At 42.5% G+C, this 21049-nt stretch overlaps 1 protein-coding gene across 6 annotated transcripts in view; it reads right to left on the reverse strand.

Moving 5' to 3' along the window:
- The window catches only part of PLEKHA1 (pleckstrin homology domain containing A1), a 46693-nt gene that overhangs the window by 9637 nt on the left and 16007 nt on the right, over positions 1-21049 (reverse strand). For 5 of the 6 annotated variants that reach the window (XM_066620707.1, XM_066620704.1, XM_066620705.1 and 2 more), the window contains exons 2-8: positions 16378-16538; positions 14917-14973; positions 11949-11994; positions 10723-10820; positions 9560-9691; positions 3390-3530; positions 1492-1560 (exon numbers count right to left, since the gene is read on the reverse strand). In XM_066620707.1, the coding sequence (XP_066476804.1) occupies positions 1492-1560; positions 3390-3530; positions 9560-9691; positions 10723-10820; positions 11949-11994; positions 14917-14973; positions 16378-16518 (684 nt within the window). In that variant the 5' untranslated portion in view covers positions 16519-16538. The remainder of the gene's footprint in view (positions 1-1491; positions 1561-3389; positions 3531-9559; positions 9692-10722; positions 10821-11948; positions 11995-14916; positions 14974-16377; positions 16539-21049) is intronic. The other variant, XM_066620708.1, reaches the window with a different exon arrangement.

Below are 21049 nucleotides of genomic sequence, written 5' to 3' on the forward strand. Positions count from 1 at the left end.
GCTTGTAGCCATGTTGCTAGGCCCAAGTGCAGAGCCCCAGCTGTAACCAACTTCCAATTAGTGCATACCAGGCTTGGGAGAACTGTGGAGGAGGCCGCTTCACAGGGCCCGCTGATATCGTACCAAGTTACCAAGTGGGCTTCAAGGCCAACTTGATTAACAACAGGGTTCGGCTGTGAACACCTCAGGCTGGGAGGGGGGATTCCACCATGAGTAAGAAGGCTTGTGGCACGTCCACCACTAGAATGTTCGGCTGGAACCGAGTACTGATTGGTGGATGGGTCAGGAGACCTCTAAAGGTGAGTTTCTTTTGTTCTAGCTTTGTCTCTGGTTGAGGGGGCCTGAGACCCTTGACCACTCTGGCAAGAGCGACCTAACTTGTCTGCAGCAAGATGGGTCAGACTGGACTTTGGAAAGCTGAGACTTTGGTGAGTGATAGTTAGAGTTAGGAGTTAGTTGTTATTGTTTTATTAGGCTGGGTGTTGTATTGTATTGGTGTGCTCTTCTCTAAATTCCTAAACTTTTGACTGATGCAATGCTGTCTGTATAACTATGCTTTAAACACTTATTCAATAAATCTGACTTATTACAACTGACTGGATTATTGGGATTGGAGAAGTCACAGGGACTGGTTGTGAGAGGCAATCCAGTGTGTCTGGGGTGTACCTTGGGGGGTGGGGTATGACTTAGGGGAGGGTTTCTCAAATTTGACCTGGCTATCAGGATTGGAAGCTCTGCGGTTTAAGAGCGATTTGGCAACCGGTCTCAGATAGACCTGCGGGTGCCAAGTGACCATAAGGGTTTATGGCTACTTGATCATACTGAATGTAATAAAGAGATTATACGGCCGTTAAGGAGTGTGGTCTGGTTTTTTTTTCACAATCTAGAAATTTGAATTTCAACTGCCATTCAAGCAACTGTGGCAATAAGGCAGACTAAAGCATCAAGAAAGCCCAGACTCTCGTCTTCCTCAGTATAACCTGTCAACAAGTCTAACTGCTTTCAATCCTGTCCTGAAACAACCCTCATCCAAATTCTTAAACTGTACATTACCAGAATAGCCAGGTCAGGCACTGGCTCAAGGTTTGTGACCATCAGAGGCTGAGCCCCGAACTCTCAGTTATACCAGTAGCATCCACATTCAGGCTAATCAACCAAGAACTGCAATTATCCAATATAGGCAACCAGCATTATAAGAGTTGATAATGATCCTCAAGTCAGTTGTTCTTACTACAGGAGCTGAGAAGCAACTAAGAGATGGCTTTGAAGTGGTTATCTATCCTGACTCCAGGGGAAGGACAAGAGTGTTCTTAGTCACAACATTTCCAAAGGAACTACTTTTCATAGAAAAACAAGAAGTGAAAAAGTTATGCATAAATACATTAGCACAAACCACTGAAGCTAACCTAGAAATAAAAAAAATCCAAGGTATCAGTTACATTCTAAATTCAGCCCCCTTTCCAGAGCAATATTTTATATTTAGATATGTACCAGTTCAGATTTGAAGTAGCCTATTGTGTTCTCATCCAGCTGGAAGTATCTTCTTTTCCAGTTCTTCATCTATATAAAAGAAAGAAAGAAAAAAGATTTAATCTCCAAGGATCATAAAACATTTTAGCTTATTCACAAGAGCCTTAGAGTCTCTAAATTTAGACTGCAATTTTATTATTAATTAATGAAAATTAATTCATTAATTAAAATAGCCTTAATTAAATATCAATAATATTTAATTGTGTGTCACTTTCTACAGTAACAGTTGGAAAAAAAGCTAGTATTATCCAAGAGAGGGAAAGGAGACTGCAGAGCACATAACTAGAGGCAACGGAAAAAGAAAAAAGGGCATTAACAGCAACTATGTCAGCTCAGGTTAACACCCAACCATGTCCTGGTGCTATGTGAATAAGTCCTGGATTTACATGCTTCCTCCTCCTCCTCTAACTTCCAATTTAGTAGCAGGCCATAGTTTGCTGTTTCTGGGCAAACTAGCACGATCATGTTTTGCAGCCCTCACTTATGGCTAAACTACGGTTTGCACAAGTCATATTTTGCCCAGGTGTGAGTGGGTAAAATTAGAGCACATGAGGGGAAGAGGCAGTACATAGCTCATTCATATAGTAGCAAACCAGATTTTGTATCATGTCTGAACTAACCCAACTAAGAACAGATTACTTCAGATCTCTGTTCAACTGTACCAGTAGTCTTAAATCACAACAAACAAGAACTATAGGATGGCATCTTGCGGGGGTCAAATCACCAAAAAGATGGCAAACAGGTGATCACTACTCTCCAAGATTTCTTTCTCAAGCTAATAGGAATGCTAAGAGCAGCTGCAAACAAATACAAAGTCATAAATCCAAAATTTCAATTTCCAAAGTCTGCAAAAGATTTGGTAAGATCAGCCACATTTTCTAGTCAAAGACCAAAAACTCCAATAATGATTATATGTTTTACTAAGGCTCAAAGGTCATCTTCTAACTTCAGAAAGTATACAGAGCATTCATTTCCATTCTCCTTTTTCCCCAAATGTCAAATGGAGCAACATTTAGCTATGGAACCAACGCTGAGCAGGAACAGAAAGAGAAGACTGTTTTATGAGGTTGAGAAGGTTCTTTTCTCTTTCCTGATTTCTTCAAGCAAGAAGACAAAGACAAACTGCAATCAATTATCTCTTCCAGCTGATGCAACTCGAAGAACTCCATTTACCAATGCAGTAATATCAAGTAGTAAAACTCAGAGACACTTTGAACAATACTGCTTGAAAGTTGAGACAACTTGAAACTTCTTTCATATTGCAACTGCTCCTTCCAGCAAGCCATACCTATCAGTTCATCATTACACTTGCAACTATTGCTCATTTGCCTCCATGTTGTTGCAAACCACTGACAGCCAACAACTGTCCAAATGGGGAGATAATCTGCACTAACAAGGCAGTTTTAAACAGCACCATGTACTGGCAGTATTTGTCATGCTGTCCATATTAGAAAAAAGTAGCCCAATTTGCAGAATAAATGACATATTTCTGACCAAGTCTGAGCAAACTGCAACTAACTTTGTTAAGTCATTCATTACCTGAACTACTTCTACTCTAATAAAATCCCTCAAATTTACAAATAATAAAGTCTTAACAGTGCTCAAACAACCAATCAATGAAAGTAACACTAGCTGACTTCTAATCAAGGGTGGTTACAATAATATATTTAAAACAGACAAGCCCTAAGTTTCAAGTTTTGAAAGATGCAAATAGCCCTGTGTTTCTTCTCAAATACAGGCTCCCTTCTTTATAATGCAAGTATTTTAACCAAATCTGTTGTGCTTGTCAATTTTTTGCTACACTAGAATATAAAACATATACTTTATGTTAACTACAAAAATGCATCCAAGTTGCTTACCACTGCTCCTTGTTTAACACAATAGCCAGCTTTGATCACAGCATTATCTGGGGGATGTTTAGTTGAAAAGTAGGGAAGGTGGCTTTGAGACCGTTTCAAGTAGTTTTTATCTCCTTCACCACATTCATTTACCTCTTCTTTCTAGAATAAAGTAATCAAAATGATTTAGAGGTTAGTTCTAAACTTGAGAAAAAAAATATTTTCTCTTAGCAGAAATTCTCAATTCTCATCTTTGATTAGATGCATTCAGGCTGGGAATTGGGGGTGTTGCTTAAAATTGCTTGCATTTTGCTTCAAGCTTGTTTAATGTATATTTTTCTAGTGAGCATAACAATTTACATAAGCCCAAAGTATCTGGAAACAGACACAACAAAGCAATGTAGCAGAGATACTTGCCTATAAATTAAGGGCAGGTTTTGATCCAAAAATCATAGAATGTCCTCGGATAAGTTGGGGGTGTGTGTGTGTTTAAAACTTAGGTGGCAGCTGACTATAGTTTTGTCTGATTTTACCCAAGGCCAGATCCTGAAAAATAATGTCCCAGTAATTGTTACCTAAGAACTGTACAGTCTCTAATTTAATAGAAACATAGTAAAAGATAATTAGATACATTTTTATCTAAGTTAGAACATAACCTAAACAGGTCAGTAAATTGGGACACAGGATCTAGAGAGCAATAAATAATTAAACAAACCCAAATAAAAACTAGCTTGAGGTTACAAAAACAGTCCAGCCTAAGAGAACAGAACTAGGAGGGAAAGGACCTAGGAAGGGTCAATTCCCAACCTATTAAGAGCCCCAGTAGGCTAATCCAAGCAGTCCATTCAGGAGCCTGCAGAGTAGGTCACGCCCATCAGCAGCCATTTGCCTTCCTGAGCTTTTGTAAACTCACCTGGGAAGGCCAGCCCCCCTTTCAATCAGGAAGGAAGGAGGGGGGAGGAGCCAGCCAGGAGTATAAAGCTAGGCAGGCCATCGCGTGAGGCTCTCTGCAGACGCGTGTGGCCTCTGGGAACCCAGTGCCTCTGGGAACTAAGTGCCAGGTAAGGCACAAGAGTTTAGCATCTGGGCGAGTTCAGCAGCAGGGCGAGGAGGCCAGGGCCCCATACACTGCCCTTCCTCTTCCCTAGAGAAAAGGGCTGCTATCCAGTGTACGGTTTTTAAAAGGACCCCTAAATAAAACAACAACAACAACAACAAAAAAGCTATGCAGTCAGACAGCCAGCAGCAGGGTGGGGGCTATCCAGTGTTCTGCATCGAGTGCCACATGTATGATTATATGCCTCTGGGGCATAAGTCATGGGTGTGTCCTCGGTGCAAGGAGCTCCAGGCTCTCAGGGAACGCGTCCGCTCCCTTGAAGCCTTGGTGGCCGACCTGGAGAAGCGCAGGCAGCCAGAGGAGGACCGTGGGGAGACTTCTGGGGACGATCAGGCTTCGTCCCAACCTCAGGCGTGCAGCTCCTCGGCTGCCCGGGTGGGAAGTCTCGGGACTGGAGGACGTCATCCTGGAGAGGAGGGAAACAATCCCCTAGGGGGGGATCCCTTCTCCAGGGGATGGGCCCGTATCCGAGCGCACTCGGGATACTCCTCGGCGGGAGGGGGGTCGGGGGCTTCTTGTAGTGGGGGATTCTATTATTAGAAACATAGAGAGGGGGGTTTGCGACGGATGTGAGGACCGCATGGTGACTTGCCTGCCTGGTGCGAAGGTTGCGGACATCACTTCTCGTCTAGACAGGCTAGTAGACAGTGCTGGGGGAGAGGTAGCGGCTGTGGTGCATGTCGGCACCAACGACGTGGGCAAGTGTAGCTGGGAGGTCCTGGAGGCCAAATTTAGGCTTTTAGGCAGGAAGCTGAAAGCCAGGACCTCAAAGGTAGCGTTCTCTGAAGTGCTACCTGTTCCACGCGCAGGGCCAGCTAGGCAGGCGGAGATCAGGGGTCTCAATGCGTGGATGAGACGGTGGTGTAGGGAGGAGGGGTTTAGATTCGTTAGGCACTGGGGAACGTTTTGGGACAAGCGGGGCCTGTACAAGAGGGACGGGCTCCATTTGAACCAGAATGGAACCAGACTGCTGGCACATAACATTAAAAAGGTGGCAGAGCAGCTTTTAAACTGATCCCTGGGGGAAGGCCGACAGGAGCCGAGGGGCATCCGGTTCGGGACTCCTCATCCCTATGGGATGAGGATGGGGAGGTTAGAGAACAACAAGACAAAGGCAGGGTAGGAGAAGAAATTGGGAAAGGTAGGGTGATGGGATGTGATAGACGGTTTGGCACAATGAGAGGATGCGGGGACAAAGGAGCGAATAAGCAGCCCATCCTGGGGCATTCCATGTATAAATGCTTTTATGCGAATGCCCGAAGTCTACGAGCAAAGGTGGGAGAACTGGAATGTCTGGTGACAAGGGAAAATATTGACATAGTGGGCATAACGGAAACCTGGTGGAATGCGGAGAATCAGTGGGATACCGCAATCCCGGGCTATAAACTCTACAGGAGGGACAGGCAGGGGCGTGTTGGAGGTGGGGTGGCCCTTTATGTTAAGGAAGGGATAGAATCCAGCAAAGTAGAGATTGAAGGTGGGTCCGACTCCACCGTAGAATCTCTGTGGGTTAAATTACCAGGCTTGTGCAGCAATGTAATACTGGGGGCGTGCTATCGTCCTCCAGACCAGAAATCTGATGGGGACCTTGAAATGAGGAAACAGATCAGGGAGGTGACAAGGAAGGACAGGGTTGTAATCATGGGGGACTTCAATTATCCTCATATTGACTGGGTCAATTTGTGTTCTGGTCACGATAAGGAAACCGGATTTCTTGACGTGCTAAATGACTGTGGCTTAGATCAGCTAGTCAAGGAGCCCACCAGAGGACAGGTGACTCTGGATTTAATTTTGTGCGGTACGCAGGACCTGGTTAGAGATGTAAACGTTACTGAGCCATTGGGGAACAGTGATCATGCTGCGATCCGTTTTGACGTGCACGTTGGGGGAAGAATACCAGGCAAATCTCTCACAAAAACCCTTGACTTCCGACGGGCGGACTTCCCTCAAATGAGGAGGCTGGTTAGGAGGAGGTTGAAAGGGAGGGTAAAAAGAGTCCAATCTCTCCAGAGTGCATGGAGGCTGCTTAAAACAACAGTAATAGAGGCCCAGCAGAGGTGTATACCGCAAAGAAAGAAGGGTTCCACTAAATCCAGGAGGGTGCCCGCATGGCTAACCAGCCAAGTTAGAGAGGCTGTGAAGGGCAAGGAAGCTTCCTTCCGTAAATGGAAGTCTTGCCCTAATGAAGAGAATAAAAAGGAACATAAACTGTGGCAAAAGAAATGTAAGAAGGTGATAGGGGAGGCCAAGCGAGACTATGAGGAACGCATGGCCAGCAACATTAAGGGGAATAATAAAAGCTTCTTCAAATATGTTAGAAGCAGGAAACCCGCCAGAGAAGCGGTTGGCCCTCTGGATGGTGAGGGAGGGAAAGGGGAGATAAAAGGAGACTTAGAGATGGCAGAGAAATTAAATGAGTTCTTTGCATCTGTCTTCACGGCAGAAGACCTCGGGCAGATACCGCTGCCCGAACGGCCCCTCCTGACCGAGGAGTTAAGTCAGATAGAGGTTAAAAGAGAAGATGTTTCAGACCTCATTGATAAATTAAAGATCAATAAGTCACCGGGCCCTGATGGCATACACCCAAGGGTTATTAAGGAATTGAAGAATGAAGTTGCAGATCTCTTGACTAAGATATGCAACTTGTCCCTCAAAACAGCCACGGTACCAGAAGATTGGAGGATAGCAAATGTCACGCCTATTTTTAAAAAGGGAAAGAGGGAGGACCCGGGAAACTATAGGCCGGTCAGCCTAACATCCATACCGGGTAAGATGGTGGAATGCCTCATCAAAGATAGGATCTCAAAACACATAGACGAACAGGCCTTGCTGAGGGAGAGTCAGCATGGCTTCTGTAAGGGTAAGTCTTGCCTCACGAACCTTATAGAATTCTTTGAAAAGGTCAACAGGCATGTGGATGCGGGAGAACCCATGGACATTATATATCTGGACTTTCAGAAGGCATTTGACACGGTCCCTCACCAAAGGCTACTGAAAAAACTCCACAGTCAGGGAATTAGAGGACAGGTCCTCTCGTGGATTGAGAACTGGTTGGAGGCCAGGAAGCAGAGAGTGGGTGTCAATGGGCAATTTTCACAATTGAGAGAGGTGAAAAGCGGTGTGCCCCAAGGATCTGTCCTGGGACCGGTGCTTTTCAACCTCTTCATAAATGACCTGGAGACAGGGTTGAGCAGTGAAGTGGCTAACTTTGCAGACGACACCAAACTTTTCCGAGTGGTAAAGACCAGAAGTGATTGTGAGGAGCTCCAGAAGGATCTCTCCAGACTGGCAGAATGGGCAGCAAAATGGCAGATGCGCTTCAATGTCAGTAAGTGTAAAGTCATGCACATTGGGGCAAAAAATCAAAACTTTAGATATAGGCTGATGGGTTCTGAGCTGTCTGTGACAGATCAGGAGAGAGATCTTGGGGTGGTGGTGGACAGGTCGATGAAAGTGTCGACCCAATGTGCGGCGGCAGTGAAGAAGGCCAATTCTATGCTTGGGATCATTAGGAAGGGTATTGAGAACAAAACGGCTAATATTATAATGCCGTTGTACAAATCGATGGTAAGGCCACACCTGGAGTATTGTGTCCAGTTCTGGTCGCCGCATCTCAAAAAAGACATAGTGGAAATGGAAAAGGTGCAAAAGAGAGCGACTAAGATGATTATGGGGCTGGGGCACCTTCCTTATGAGGAAAGGCTACGGCGTTTGGGCCTCTTCAGCCTAGAAAAGAGACGCTTGAGGGGGGACATGATTGAGACATACAAAATTATGCAGGGGATGGACAGAGTGGATAGGGAGATGCTCTTTACACTCTCACATAATACCAGAACCAGGGGACATCCACTAAAATTGAGTGTTGGGCGGGTTAGGACAGACAAAAGAAAATATTTCTTTACTCAGCGCGTGGTCAGTCTGTGGAACTCCTTGCCACAGGATGTGGTGCTGGCGTCTAGCCTAGACGCCTTTAAAAGGGGATTGGACGAGTTTCTGGAGGAAAAATCCATTATGGGGTACAAGCCATGATGTGTATGCGCAACCTCCTGATTTTAGGAATGGGTTAAGTCAGAATGCCAGATGTAGGGGAGAGCACCAGGACGAGGTCTCTTGTTATCTGGTGTGCTCCCTGGGGCATTTGGTGGGCCGCTGTGAGATACAGGAAGCTGGACTAGATGGGCCTATGGCCTGATCCAGTGGGGCTGTTCTTATGTTCTTATGTTCTTATCTTATGATTACTTTCAGTAACGCTCACATACAAAGCACAGTAGTGCTCACTTACAAAGTTTTCGTGGCTGCTAATACCAGGGCCAAGTCTTTTGCAAATTTATTACTATCCCAATGTTAGCATGAGCTCAAAACTAGATACCCAACAAATGTAAACACTAGCAACTCACGCTATACCAAGACGTGTAGCAGCAACAATTGTATTTGAGTGATTTTTTTTAACTGGGCTAAAATGTTCAAAAATTAGCACTGCTTACTTTATAGCCCTGAATCTCATTCATTTCCCCTTATTCCCACTTACTTGGTGTGTGTCTGACCTGTTGGGGCTTTGGTTTTTGTGATAAGAGTTTCATTGTGTTTAAAAGGCTAGAGTGAAGAAGATTATTTTAAGTGCAGGAAGAGGATGGAAATAAGGGGAAAGGCCGAGATTGATCTTTCTAAACCTGTTTGAAAACTGAATAATTAAAAAAAATTTCTCCATACAATAATTCCACAAAGATTATTTTAAGCAGGAAATATTTTGATATTTAAGATAAGGAAGAGATAGAAAAGCTGATAGAAGTCAAACATTCTAAACTATAATCCCACAAGCACTCCAAAACACACATGGTGCTCCTAATGTGATGGCTGCCCTATCAGCTGCAATTAAAGGGGCATATCCACATGTGTGCAAGAGAAACACTGAGAATTCAAGAGAATTCACCGAGATGTTATTTGTTACAACAAAATTAATAATTCCTGTAGGCATTGGACCTCCTACACTGCCAGAAATTGCTCAACTGGTAGGACAGCATGCTGATTACAGAACATTTTTGATAAAAAAGGCATTATAAAGTTACAATATTACCTGAGTTGGGGTTATTATAGGAACGCCACCAACAATTTCGGTCCTGTAAGACATTTGCTTCTTTATCCCTATATTTTCAGCATGGCGATTTGAATTATCAGTTTGAGACAGTGAATCAGCCTGCTTTGGTACCTGAAAAAGTATGTGTATAAATAGATTCTGTAACATCTTTGTAATCATGGGAGCAGGAGAACAAAAAAAATTTATGGAGATAAATATGTTTTGAAAAATGGTGTTTCTATTTTGGATGCTCAATACAAATCAGATTAAAACACACTTTGCATTCCCATGGTGGAGGCGACAAATGATGAAGTTTGACAGACCAGTATTCCGTTATCTCATGAGCTTTGAATTTCCCTGTAACACTGTGTCCCTGCAACTACTGGATCACCTCTATCTACTTGTTTAACACACTTAAATAATTCAAACAGTAGGCAAGATTTCTCTTTCCAAGAGCCATACTAATTTTCTTCCAGAAAGGACTTTTCTTCTGTTTAACAGCTTTGACATAATACATAGATCCATTCCCCAATGTCAGAAGATTAATACACCTGCAATTTCCTAGATCTGACATGGATTGTCTTAAGAGATTGGTGTTATAAAAGGATCTTGTAGTCACAGGACAGGAAGGTAGTTTATATATGTTTGAAGCTGGAGTGGGAAAATCATCTCCACAGTTGTGCTGGAGTTCTGAGTCTCCATAGCTAAACACAACTGCAGGAATGACCCTGCACCCCTCACCAGAAAGAAGAAGGACTATCCCTAACCTCGTTTGGAAGCAGAATATGAGGCAAGGGACTTGTAAGCTTACCACGCATGCATACTTACCAGGAAGTAAATTCCACTGAACACAACTGGGCTTACTTCTGAATAAACATTTATAGACAGTGCTGAAGAGAAGGGACAAGGTTCTGATGACTACTAATTTTGGTCTGACTACTAAGACCAGTCCATGTTTGAGGAATCCTGAATGCAAGAGCCCTTTATTAACCCTAAATAAATATTTATACACACACATAAATACATATATTTTATATATTAAATGTATATTAACCTATGTTAACAAAACTTGACATGCAAAACAGGTTTCGTTACACTCATTATAGACATACATCCGGAACATACATGTGGAACAATACTAGCATAGAAAAAGAATTACTTACAGTGATTTTGGTAGCTTTGTTCAGTACATTAACCCATTCGACTAAGTCTTGCTGATCATTGGCCTGTAGAAAGTATTTCCTCATCCCTGCATTCATGACTGAGATACAACAGAAGACATAATGAACCACAGTAATGGAAAACATATGGTTGCACTTTTTTCTTTTCTTGATATTGTAACAAAACTTAATGCAGGGAGGGCTGAGGTCACCATTACATGGATCTCTAGTTTTGCACCTGTTTGATTTAGATTTTTTGGAAGAATATGCTTGTTTAATACCAAAATCTAATTTACACTCTAATTCACCCAAATTTTTGAAATAATGTGGGCAAACTTCCCATGCACTTTTGCATGTTCAGCTATGAAGCTCTGTTTTCTTCATCATCCATATCTGGAAAATGCCCATTAGTCTTGCCTGACTTAACGCCTTTTTAACTTTAGGCTCAAGAAGCAATCACAATTGATGTGACATTAGATGCAATCAACTGCCTTCAGAGAGAAGAGCATGTGTTGGATGTTGGCTTGGTTTAAGGTTAACTATTTGCACCATTCAAGACAGTGCTGAGAAGATAAAGTGCTCGATCAGGGACAGCTGCAAGTGCAAAGTAAACCTCTTATGCTCAGAGTTTTATAATGGAACACATAGATCGAATTCCCCTAACCTGCACCACTTACATGCATTCTTATGATAAAAATATTTTTGATTTATTAGTTTTTGAGGTATGCACTTAAATAAATCACACTTCTATTCATAGCATACATGTGCTGGCAAGCAGTCTTTGGTAAGACCATGGATTTAATTAGCCAGTTCTACACTGTCTCACATCCTGTGCACATAATTGAATGAATGAATGAATGAATGAATGAAGCTGGAACATACAGCACAGAGCATGTAACAAAATGATACTGGTTGATTCAGCTTGATTCAGCTGATGTGCAGGTCAACCCACATTACCTTAAGAGCTAGTCAAGCTCTGAAGACCCACTTAAGAGCAAGGCAAGCTCCGAAAACACTAAACATGAATATAAATTAAAAATCCTGCCAGTATTTCATCTATAAAAAGAGAATATTTTGCTCTTTATATTAGGAAGGAAATGTGGAATCTAAAGAATCCTATATTCTAAACAGAAACTTCGATTTGGGCCTATTAAGGAAAGTTCAAAACATATTCTGGTTTTTTCTTCTTCTTTAAGTGACAAGTTAGTTCCACAATCTACTAAACTTACCAAAGCAAAATTCTGCCTTTGGCCTCAGCTTAGTTGCATCACTAACCTGACAAAAATGAAAAGTTAAATATTAAAACCTATACATCTCTTCAATAACAAATTTCATATCAGACATAGTACAACATGAAAATAAGTTTCAGTAAAATTTGATCTGTGGTGAAGGCACACACACTTATTTATATAATGAATTTATACCCCACCTTTCTGTCAGTGCTCCTATAGATCCACAGAAGTAACAGTGAGTTGCATACTCAGTACTCCAGCAGACTACTAGGCATGAATGATCTCCATAAAAAAACACTGGTGGTGTTTTGAAGGGTTGGGGAAAATTAAAATATATGCAATACTAACAGTGCATTCCTAGGCATGTCCATTCAGTGGTATTTACTCCCAAATGTTTACAGGATTACAGCTGGGCAGCCCAATCCTGAGGTGCCTGGAGCTGCGGGACCCGGCTGCTCCACAAAGGGCTCCCGCCGGATCCAGAGCTTCCTGCGCTACCACGGGAGGCTCCTCAGGAAAAAGGGACATTCATCCCCTTCCCCCGAGTAAGGGAAGCAGTCCCACAATGGGACTACTCACTTTAGCGACAACTGTTTTGTCGCCGCTAAAGTGAAGGCGCTCGTGTAGGGCGCGCAGCCCTGCCCTAGCGCCCTGGATCTTGCGGACCTTGGCTCCGCAGATCCGCCTCTCCCCTGCCCCCAACACACCTCCCCCACGCCCCCAGCCATGTCTTCCCCTCCCCAGAATGCCTCCCCCACACCCTCGGACACGCCCCCATTTCCCATTCCGTAGCCCGGCTGTCACAGACACCGCTGAGCCACAGAACCTGGGCACCTGCCGTGCGCTGGCTCAGTGCTGGCCGGAGCTGAACCAGCTCCAGTGGGAGCTCAGCGGTAAGTCCCGCAAACATGCCTTATGGCACGTTTGCAACTGTGGTCCGTGCCACGATTGGACTCTAAATTTACTCAACCTGATTGTTATGTGACCATTTATGCATAACATTTGTTTGGCCTAATTTTGAAATTTAGAAAAAAAATGCCTTTGATGTTGTACACTAAGGCAGTGGTTCTCACACATTTAGCACTGGGACCCACTGGGACAGAATGAGAATCTGCTGGGACCCACCGGAAGTGATGTCATGACCAGAAGTGACATCATCAAGCAGGAACATTTTTAACTATCCTAGTCTGCAATCCTACCCACACTTACCCAGGAGTAAGTTTCCTATACTATATTGTTAAAAGAATATACTTTTGTTAAAAGAATAGTAGCCTGTTAAAAGTACAGGTCTATAACATTTCCCCAAATGCAGTCACATAGCACGGTAGCATCAAGTCTAATATATTAAAAATAAAATATTGAAATGAATGGGAACCCACCTGAAATTGTCTCGCGACCCACCTAGTGGGTCCCGACCCACAGTTGGAGAAACACTGCCCTAAGGTATTTAAAGAACTTTGTTTTTGCTAATTGTGGAAAATAGGAAAAATGAAATAAGAGTAGAAAATAGAAGCAAGCAACATTGTAGCACAGAAAAGTAAAGTATTATTAGGATTTAGTATACAGATCTCAACATTATTATTAGGAGAGTTTTTGTTTTAGAAAACAACTATTTTATCTTCCTATTCAGCAAGCATCACGGTAACAGAAAGTGAACAAAATTAGACATTCCCGTATGATTTCTGTCCCACTAGATACATACCCTTGAAAATAGCAACAAAAGCCTATTTCTCCAATTATAATCAGTTTCAGAAAAGTTAAAGTTTCTGTTGCCAAAATTTCACTTTGCACTTCATATACTAGGGTGTTCAAAAAAATACATACACATTTACGTAAATGAGTTCTAATTCATATTATTGTAGAAAAAAATAAATGCCGTCCAACAGAGGAGGAAACCACATCTTCAACTGGTCCTGTCTTTTGGTGAGGGGGGGAGCATTCCTGAAGGGTGAGGAATGCCCCTTCCAAAGGACCTGCAACACTCAAACATCTAAAGCAGGGGTGCCCAAACCCCGGCCCAGGGGCCACTTGTGGCCCTCGGGGGCTCCCAATCCGGCCCTCAGGGAGCCCCCAGTCTCCAATGAGCCTCTGGCCCTTGCTGGAGCCGGTGCTGGCCCAATGCAACTGCTCTCAGCATGATGACTGTTCGAACTCTCACCTGAGCTGTGGGACAAGGGCTTCCTCCACTACTTGCTGTTTCACATCTGTGATGCAGCAGTGGCAGTGAAGGAAAGGCCGGCCTTGCTTTGTGCAAGGCCTTTTATAGGCCTTGAGCTACTGTGAGACCTTCATTCATTCATATAAGTTCAATCTCTAATAAGTTCTTTTATGTAAATTTATTCAAATTTTAAATATAAATTAATTCCTTTTTCTCCTGGCCCCCAACACAGTGTCAGAGAGATGATGTGGCCCTCCTGACAAAATGTTTGGACACCCCTGATCTAAAGGAAGCAACTGAAGAGATGTGTGGAACCATCCCAGCATACATGTTGATGGATGTCTGCAGGTCCATTGGTCAAATATGTTAATAGTGTACAGACACCACTCAGGAATATTTTGAGCATTTGGTCTAAATAACTGGGTCAAGCAACTGCTTCTATGTACACCACATGTAGTAAATGTGTAAATTATAGTGTGACTGCGTGTGTGTGTGAATTATAGCATAATAAGTTTGACATACATTTTCTTGAGATGTCCAGTATATTGCAGAACTGGAGCATTTTCTATTAAATTTGTTCAGACTAAAATGGTTTCAAATAAAGATACACAAAATATTGTGCTATATTCACCAAGCAGATTGGCTCAAAGGTTAAGAGGCTGCAGAATGGAACAGTAAGGACTGCACAGCATGGGGAAGGCTTTTTCCAGACACTAGATCTTGTCCACAAGCCAAGGTTTGGCGTTTGCGGTCTTAAGTCATCTGGTATTACTTTGGAAATGTTTTTTTAAAAACACACACACATACCTTTGAAATGTAGGTAAGTTTAATGGTTCCAACTGGTGGAGATCCAGAAGGAAGGTTCTGAAAATAAGAACATAAATATCGCAGAGTAAGTGCATGGTAAGTAATATCGCATGGTAAGTAATATCGCATGGTAAGTGCATGCCAGTTCCTGCAGCCCCCTCAGAATGCTCAGACCCGAGTCCAAGTGCTGTTAGTATCACAGAAGTGCTCCACTGACGTCCACTGAGTTCAATAAACTTATATTCCTTTGTTTCTTGTTAACTATATAAAATTCGACAGCTGTTAAAAAAATAGAACACCATGGCCATAGTACCTAAAACCACATATGCCAAATTCAAATTAACTAGTCTGGTTTTCACATCAGCTCCCAGCACTGAACTAATCCACCAAATCTAAACACAGCAGGGAGTTCAAGAAAGGAAAACCCTGACAACAGGGTTAATCACACCTTTCATTTGGATAGCAGCTTGGTGTTGCAGACATATTTTGGTCCAAAAGTGCCTCTCAACCTATGATTACAATTAATAGTCTCACTTCTTGATTCTCAATGTGTTTAATCAGAATTAATTTTCACTGATTACTACATATTTCCCAATAAGTATGTCCAGAAGCATAGTTTTGGGCATCAGGCTTCAAATGACAGTTAAACAATTACTATAAATGTTGTTTTGTTCCATAATTCCTCTGGATCAGGGGTGCCCAAACCCCAGCCCTGGGGCCAATTGCAGCCCTCAAGGACGCCCAAACCAGCCCTCAGGGAGCCCCAAGTCTCCCATGAGCCTCTAGCCCTCCGGAGACTTGCTGGAGCCTGCACTGGCCTGATGCAACTGGTCTCAGCATGATGGCCGACTTTTCGACCTCTCATGTGAGCTGGGGGACGAAGGCTCCCTCCACTGCTTGCTGTTTCACATCTGTGATGCAGCAGCAGCAGCAAAGGAAAGGCTGGTCTTGCTTTGTGCAAGGCCTTTTATAGGCCTTGAACTATTGCAAGACTTTCATTCATTCACATAAGTTCCAATTCTAATATATCCGTTAAGAACATAAGAATAGCCCCACTGGATCAGGCCATAGGCCCATCTAGTCCAGCTTCCTGTATCTCACAGCAGCCCACCAAATGCCCCAACATTTATGTACATTTATGTACATTTATTCAAATTTTAAATGCAATTTAATTATTTTTTTCCCTAGGCCCCCCGACACAGTGTCAGAGAGATGATGTGGCCCTCCTGCCAAAAAGTATGGACACTCCTGCTCTAGATTCTTCTAGCATCCTCACACATACAAATAAAATACAAGGATTATAAATCAATATTTTCTCAAAACCTTCAATTCAGTCCAGAAACCAAATATTTATTATTTTGTTTACTCAGAAATTTATAACCCAGTTTCACCTCAAAAAGGAAACTCAAGGCAGTGCATGAAGTAGCAGGTATTTGTTTTGTTATTGCAAAATGTGCTTACCTGTGGATTATCCATGTACCATACCAAATTATCTTCTCTTGTGTCCAATATAAAATATCTCCGAAGAAACTTCCCACTATTTTCATTTTCTTCAATGTCTAGGAAACCACAGATACGATTTTGACGATCCACATAAGGCATTTCTGAACTTCAACATTACACTACAAATCAAAAGAATGACAAGTATTAGCTTTACTATATTCGTATGAAACGAAACTTTCCATACCTAGTTTCATTTAAACACAACTTTCAGTAGCTCCTTTTCAGAAAAGGTGGTACTGACATAGTGTAACAATATTTCTTCCTTATTGCCAAAGCATTTTCACTCAACATTTTTATGTATCATTAAACATAAAAACCACAAATGCAGTACACTTAACACTGACCAACCACTACCTCAAAAGTGGTAGAAGACAACAACAAACTATGCTATTCTCTCAAAAGATTGGTTAAACTTAAAACTTAGGGTGCAATCCTCCACACGCTTCCCTGGGAGTAGATTCTATTGAACTCAATGGGGCTTGCTTCTGAGTAGACAAACATAGGATTGCTGTGTTTTTACATGAAAACGCTGTGATAAAGAGATAGTGCCACACAGTGACTAAGATCAAATTGCAAATCAGAACTCTTGTGGTTCAAAACTTGCCTCTGCCATGAACTCATTGGTGGCCTTAGGCAAGGTCCTGCCTCTCAGGTTTCCAGCTGCAATATGGGAATATCACCTATCCTTACAAGGTAGCACATGTGAAACAATATTTATATAGCATTTTCCAAATATGTAATGTACAGTATTACTATTAGTTAAAACTGCATGCATTTCATGCAACTGAGTTAAAAAGTTGTAGTGCAGTGGATATGAGACTGAGTAGCAGATCAGAAATTCTCCAGTTTGAATCGCTCCTCTGCTTTCAACTCCGTGACTTTTAGACAAGCAATTTGCCCTCAACCTTAATCAAGAAAATAATGAAACACTTTGCAAACTTAGAAAGTACTATTATTAAAGACAGACGATTTAGTTCAGTGTTTTTCAAACTACATGGGTCGCAAGCCAATTTCAGGTGGGTCCCCATTCATTTCAATGTGTATTTTATTTTTAATATATTAGACTCGATGCCACCATGGTATGTAACTGTATTTGGGGAAATGTTACAGACCTGAGCAGGCCATAGTTTGAGCAGGCTACTATGTTTATACTTTTAACAATGATAGTCAATGGGGCTTTCTTCCAGGTAAGTGTTGATAGGATTGCAGCCTTTGGGATGTTTGGGGAAGTTTTAAAAAAACAGATCAGGAACCGCTTGGGAGGGTTCTTCTTCATTTTAAATAAAAATTTTAAACATATGTAATGTAAGCTTTTAATTTACTTGTTTAATCCATTTGATTTTATCATACTGGGGGATATTAAAAATTTTCCTGCTTGATAATGTAACTTCTAGCCATGACATCACTTCCAGATTAATGACATCACTTCCAGTGGGTCCCAACAGACTGTCATGCTAAAAAGTGGGTCCCGGTGCTAAAACATTTTGAGAACCACTGATTTAGTTAAAACATTAGAGAAGAGATCATTACCTTAAACCAGAATTTCAGATACTTTGCTGGGGGTTATATTTGTTCCATAAACGCAGCAAGTTCTAGACCTGCTGCATGGCAAACGTACGCACTGGAAAGCTGTAGGAACTTTTATAATCTTTTTTCTCCATTGCATCTTCTGGGAAAACCCCAGAACATTTAATCTTGGGCAAAAGGATATGGTGGAACAGGAAAAGGAGAGCAACCAAAACGATTAGTAGGCTTGGACATCTCCCTTACTAAGAAAGGCTATAGCACTTCGGGCTTTTCAGTCTAGAAATAAGGCTGGGGGGATGGATGCCATACTTGTGAGGCATTTGGAACCTTTGAGGCGGAGGCAAAGCTACAATTTTTAAATAACAAAGGTCTTGATATTTACAAAGGTCTTGTATTTATTCAAATGTGAGGAAGTACACCATTTGACTTGCAGCAAGTTAATAAAAATGTCTGATTTTAAAGAACAATGCAGAGAGAGACCTATACTCTTACAAATGAGATTTAGGCTGCAATCCTAGCCACACTTTCCTGAGAGTAAACAAAGTAAACTTTCCCATTGAACAAAATAGGACTGACTTCTGAGTAGACCTGGTTAGGATTGTGCCCTAACTGTATTTGAAACTTTAAGTTGTCTTAACATTAGGTATGCTTGAACACAATTGCCTGTGAGATACAATTACACCATTTGTCAGAACAAGTTATGACATTTCACCATAATGCCTTGGAGACACAGACACTGAATATCTGGGACCAAGGAGGTACCAAAAAAGAAGAATTGGTCATAAGTCTCATAAGTACAACCTATGAATACTTTGTATGTTCCAGATCTTTCAAGATAAAACAAGTATGGACAGATCTTCAACCAATAGGTTCTACAGTTTGAACCAGATAACTTTCTCCTACAAAACCATGCCACATATTTTGTGCTGACAGGTTTCAGAGCACTCTATGCAAAAAGTCAAAAATTATTTCCTCCTCAAAGAGGTTTTATACTCATTTAATATGAAGAAGGAAAACCACAAATACACTTGGGAACCCATTAACAAATGATCTCCAAGACAATGGTCAAATACTATTTGACCATGAAGGTCAGTATTCCTTGAAGTCCTGTAGCCATAAAAATATTTTTTAGGGTAACCCTAAGAATCTCCCATTTTTAGCAGGTTAAACAACTCGTTTAAGGAAGGGAAGTATGGTGGTGGAACATCAAACTCTAGCTACATTTGACATGGGTGGCATTTCAACCATTTATCATGGTAATTATAGTGCCGGTTGACATGGTACATATGTACTGCAAGTTCGACACACGAGTGAAGATTTTTGTCTTGAACATAGGGTAACATTCTGATAATTTTAGTTTACTTTTTTCCCCCCTAACAATTGTGATACACCCAGGACAAAATAAAATCTCTTGACTCCAGCTCCTGAATTTTGAAATCTGTGATTCCTTCATAAAAGCTCAACAATTGTAAACCTATTAAAATGGTAAATGGTACTGTAAGGCATTTCATCACTACCACATGAAACAGGTTACTTTTTAGACTTATAACCTATATTTAGTAAGTACATTTTTTTTAAAGTCAACTGTGTACGGATTACACAGTTCTTTGCCATGACTAATAAACATGTAAACATGCCACCTGCTCATCTTAGTTGTGATTTTTCAATACCTTACTGCCTAGTTGTCCACCTGCCCATTTTATTGCCCATTTTAAGATTGCAGTGGTTATAGACTGCTCAGGTAATCAACTGTTCCACACAGTTATAAAAAAATTAGATAGAACATTGGGTGATGTACCAGCAACCTCACAGGAATCAACCGATTGGCAGTCAGTTTGTATTCTTAAGCTACCGGAGCCTAAAGGTACAAAGCATTACCCTACACCATGTGGTTCAACATGTCTGAAACAGCGGTTGGATTATTCCTCCCCTTCTGTTTAAAGGCAGGGGAGATGAGCAACATAAATATTTAGGGCAGCACAGTCTATGTCCAACAGAGGAGTGGCCTGTAAGACATCCAGTATAAGGCTTGGCCTGCTTTTATCTTTTTATAAGCAGCTCTGCTGGTTCTCTGTCTGTACAGGCCAATCTCAGAAGGTGGGCCTCGCCACATGTGTTTTTTCTTAGGAGGGAGCTCAAGGGAAGCCACCATCAAGAGGGTGATGGGCCAGGGGAGATATGGTGGTGGGGGATGCACAGGCCATTACAGGAGAAGGAGAATCCATCATAGGCAGATTCTCTCTCCTTCTGGTCCTTCCCCCAATTCTCGGATGCCTGGTGGTCTTGGCAGTGAGTCCCTGGATCTGAAGCTGCTGCTTTTGAATGCCAGGTCGGTGAATAATAAAACCTGTATCATCTGGGATTTAATCCTGGATGAGAAAGCCAACCTGGTATGTATTACGGAGACCTGGTTGGACATGGCAAGAGGAGTTAGTGTCTCTGAGCCTTGTCCACCAGGTTTCCAGGTGTTGCAGCAGCCAAGGTTGCAGGGACGGGGAGTTGCAATGGTCTAGCATGAGTCCATCTCCCTTACAGGTGCCCTGTTCAGCAGTTTGCTGGGTTTGAAGGTCTGCATGTTGTGTTGAGAGGCTGGACAGGATTGGGATTCTGTTGGTGTACCGCCCGCCCTGCTGCCCAACAGTCTCCCTGCCTGAGCTGACCGGGGTGATCTTGGGGGTAGCATTGGAGTCCCCCCGCCTATTAGTGCTGGGGGACTTCAATGTTCATGCCAAGGCCCCTGCAGCAGGTGCAGCTCAGGATTTCATGGCTGCCATGACAACCATGGGCCTGTCCCAGAAGATCTTGACCCCAACACATACTGCAGGACACATGCTGGACCTCGTGTTTACAGCTGGGCATGGGGATAGTGGATGTAGAGGAGGTTAAGATCATTCCGTTGTCATGGACAGATCACTTCCTGGTAAGGTTTAGGCTTGCTGCAGCTTCTTACCTTCGCAGAGGCGGGGGACCGCATTCCATGGTCCGCCCTCGGAGGCTAATGGATCCTGAAGGTTTCCTGAGGGCTCTGGGGGATTTCCCCACTGCCAAGACTGGTGTCTCATCTGAGGCCCTGGTTGACCTCTGGAATGGGGAAATGACCAGG

This window comes from Tiliqua scincoides, chromosome 3 (genome assembly GCF_035046505.1).
Source record: "Tiliqua scincoides isolate rTilSci1 chromosome 3, rTilSci1.hap2, whole genome shotgun sequence".
NCBI classification, from domain to species: domain Eukaryota; kingdom Metazoa; phylum Chordata; class Lepidosauria; order Squamata; family Scincidae; genus Tiliqua; species Tiliqua scincoides.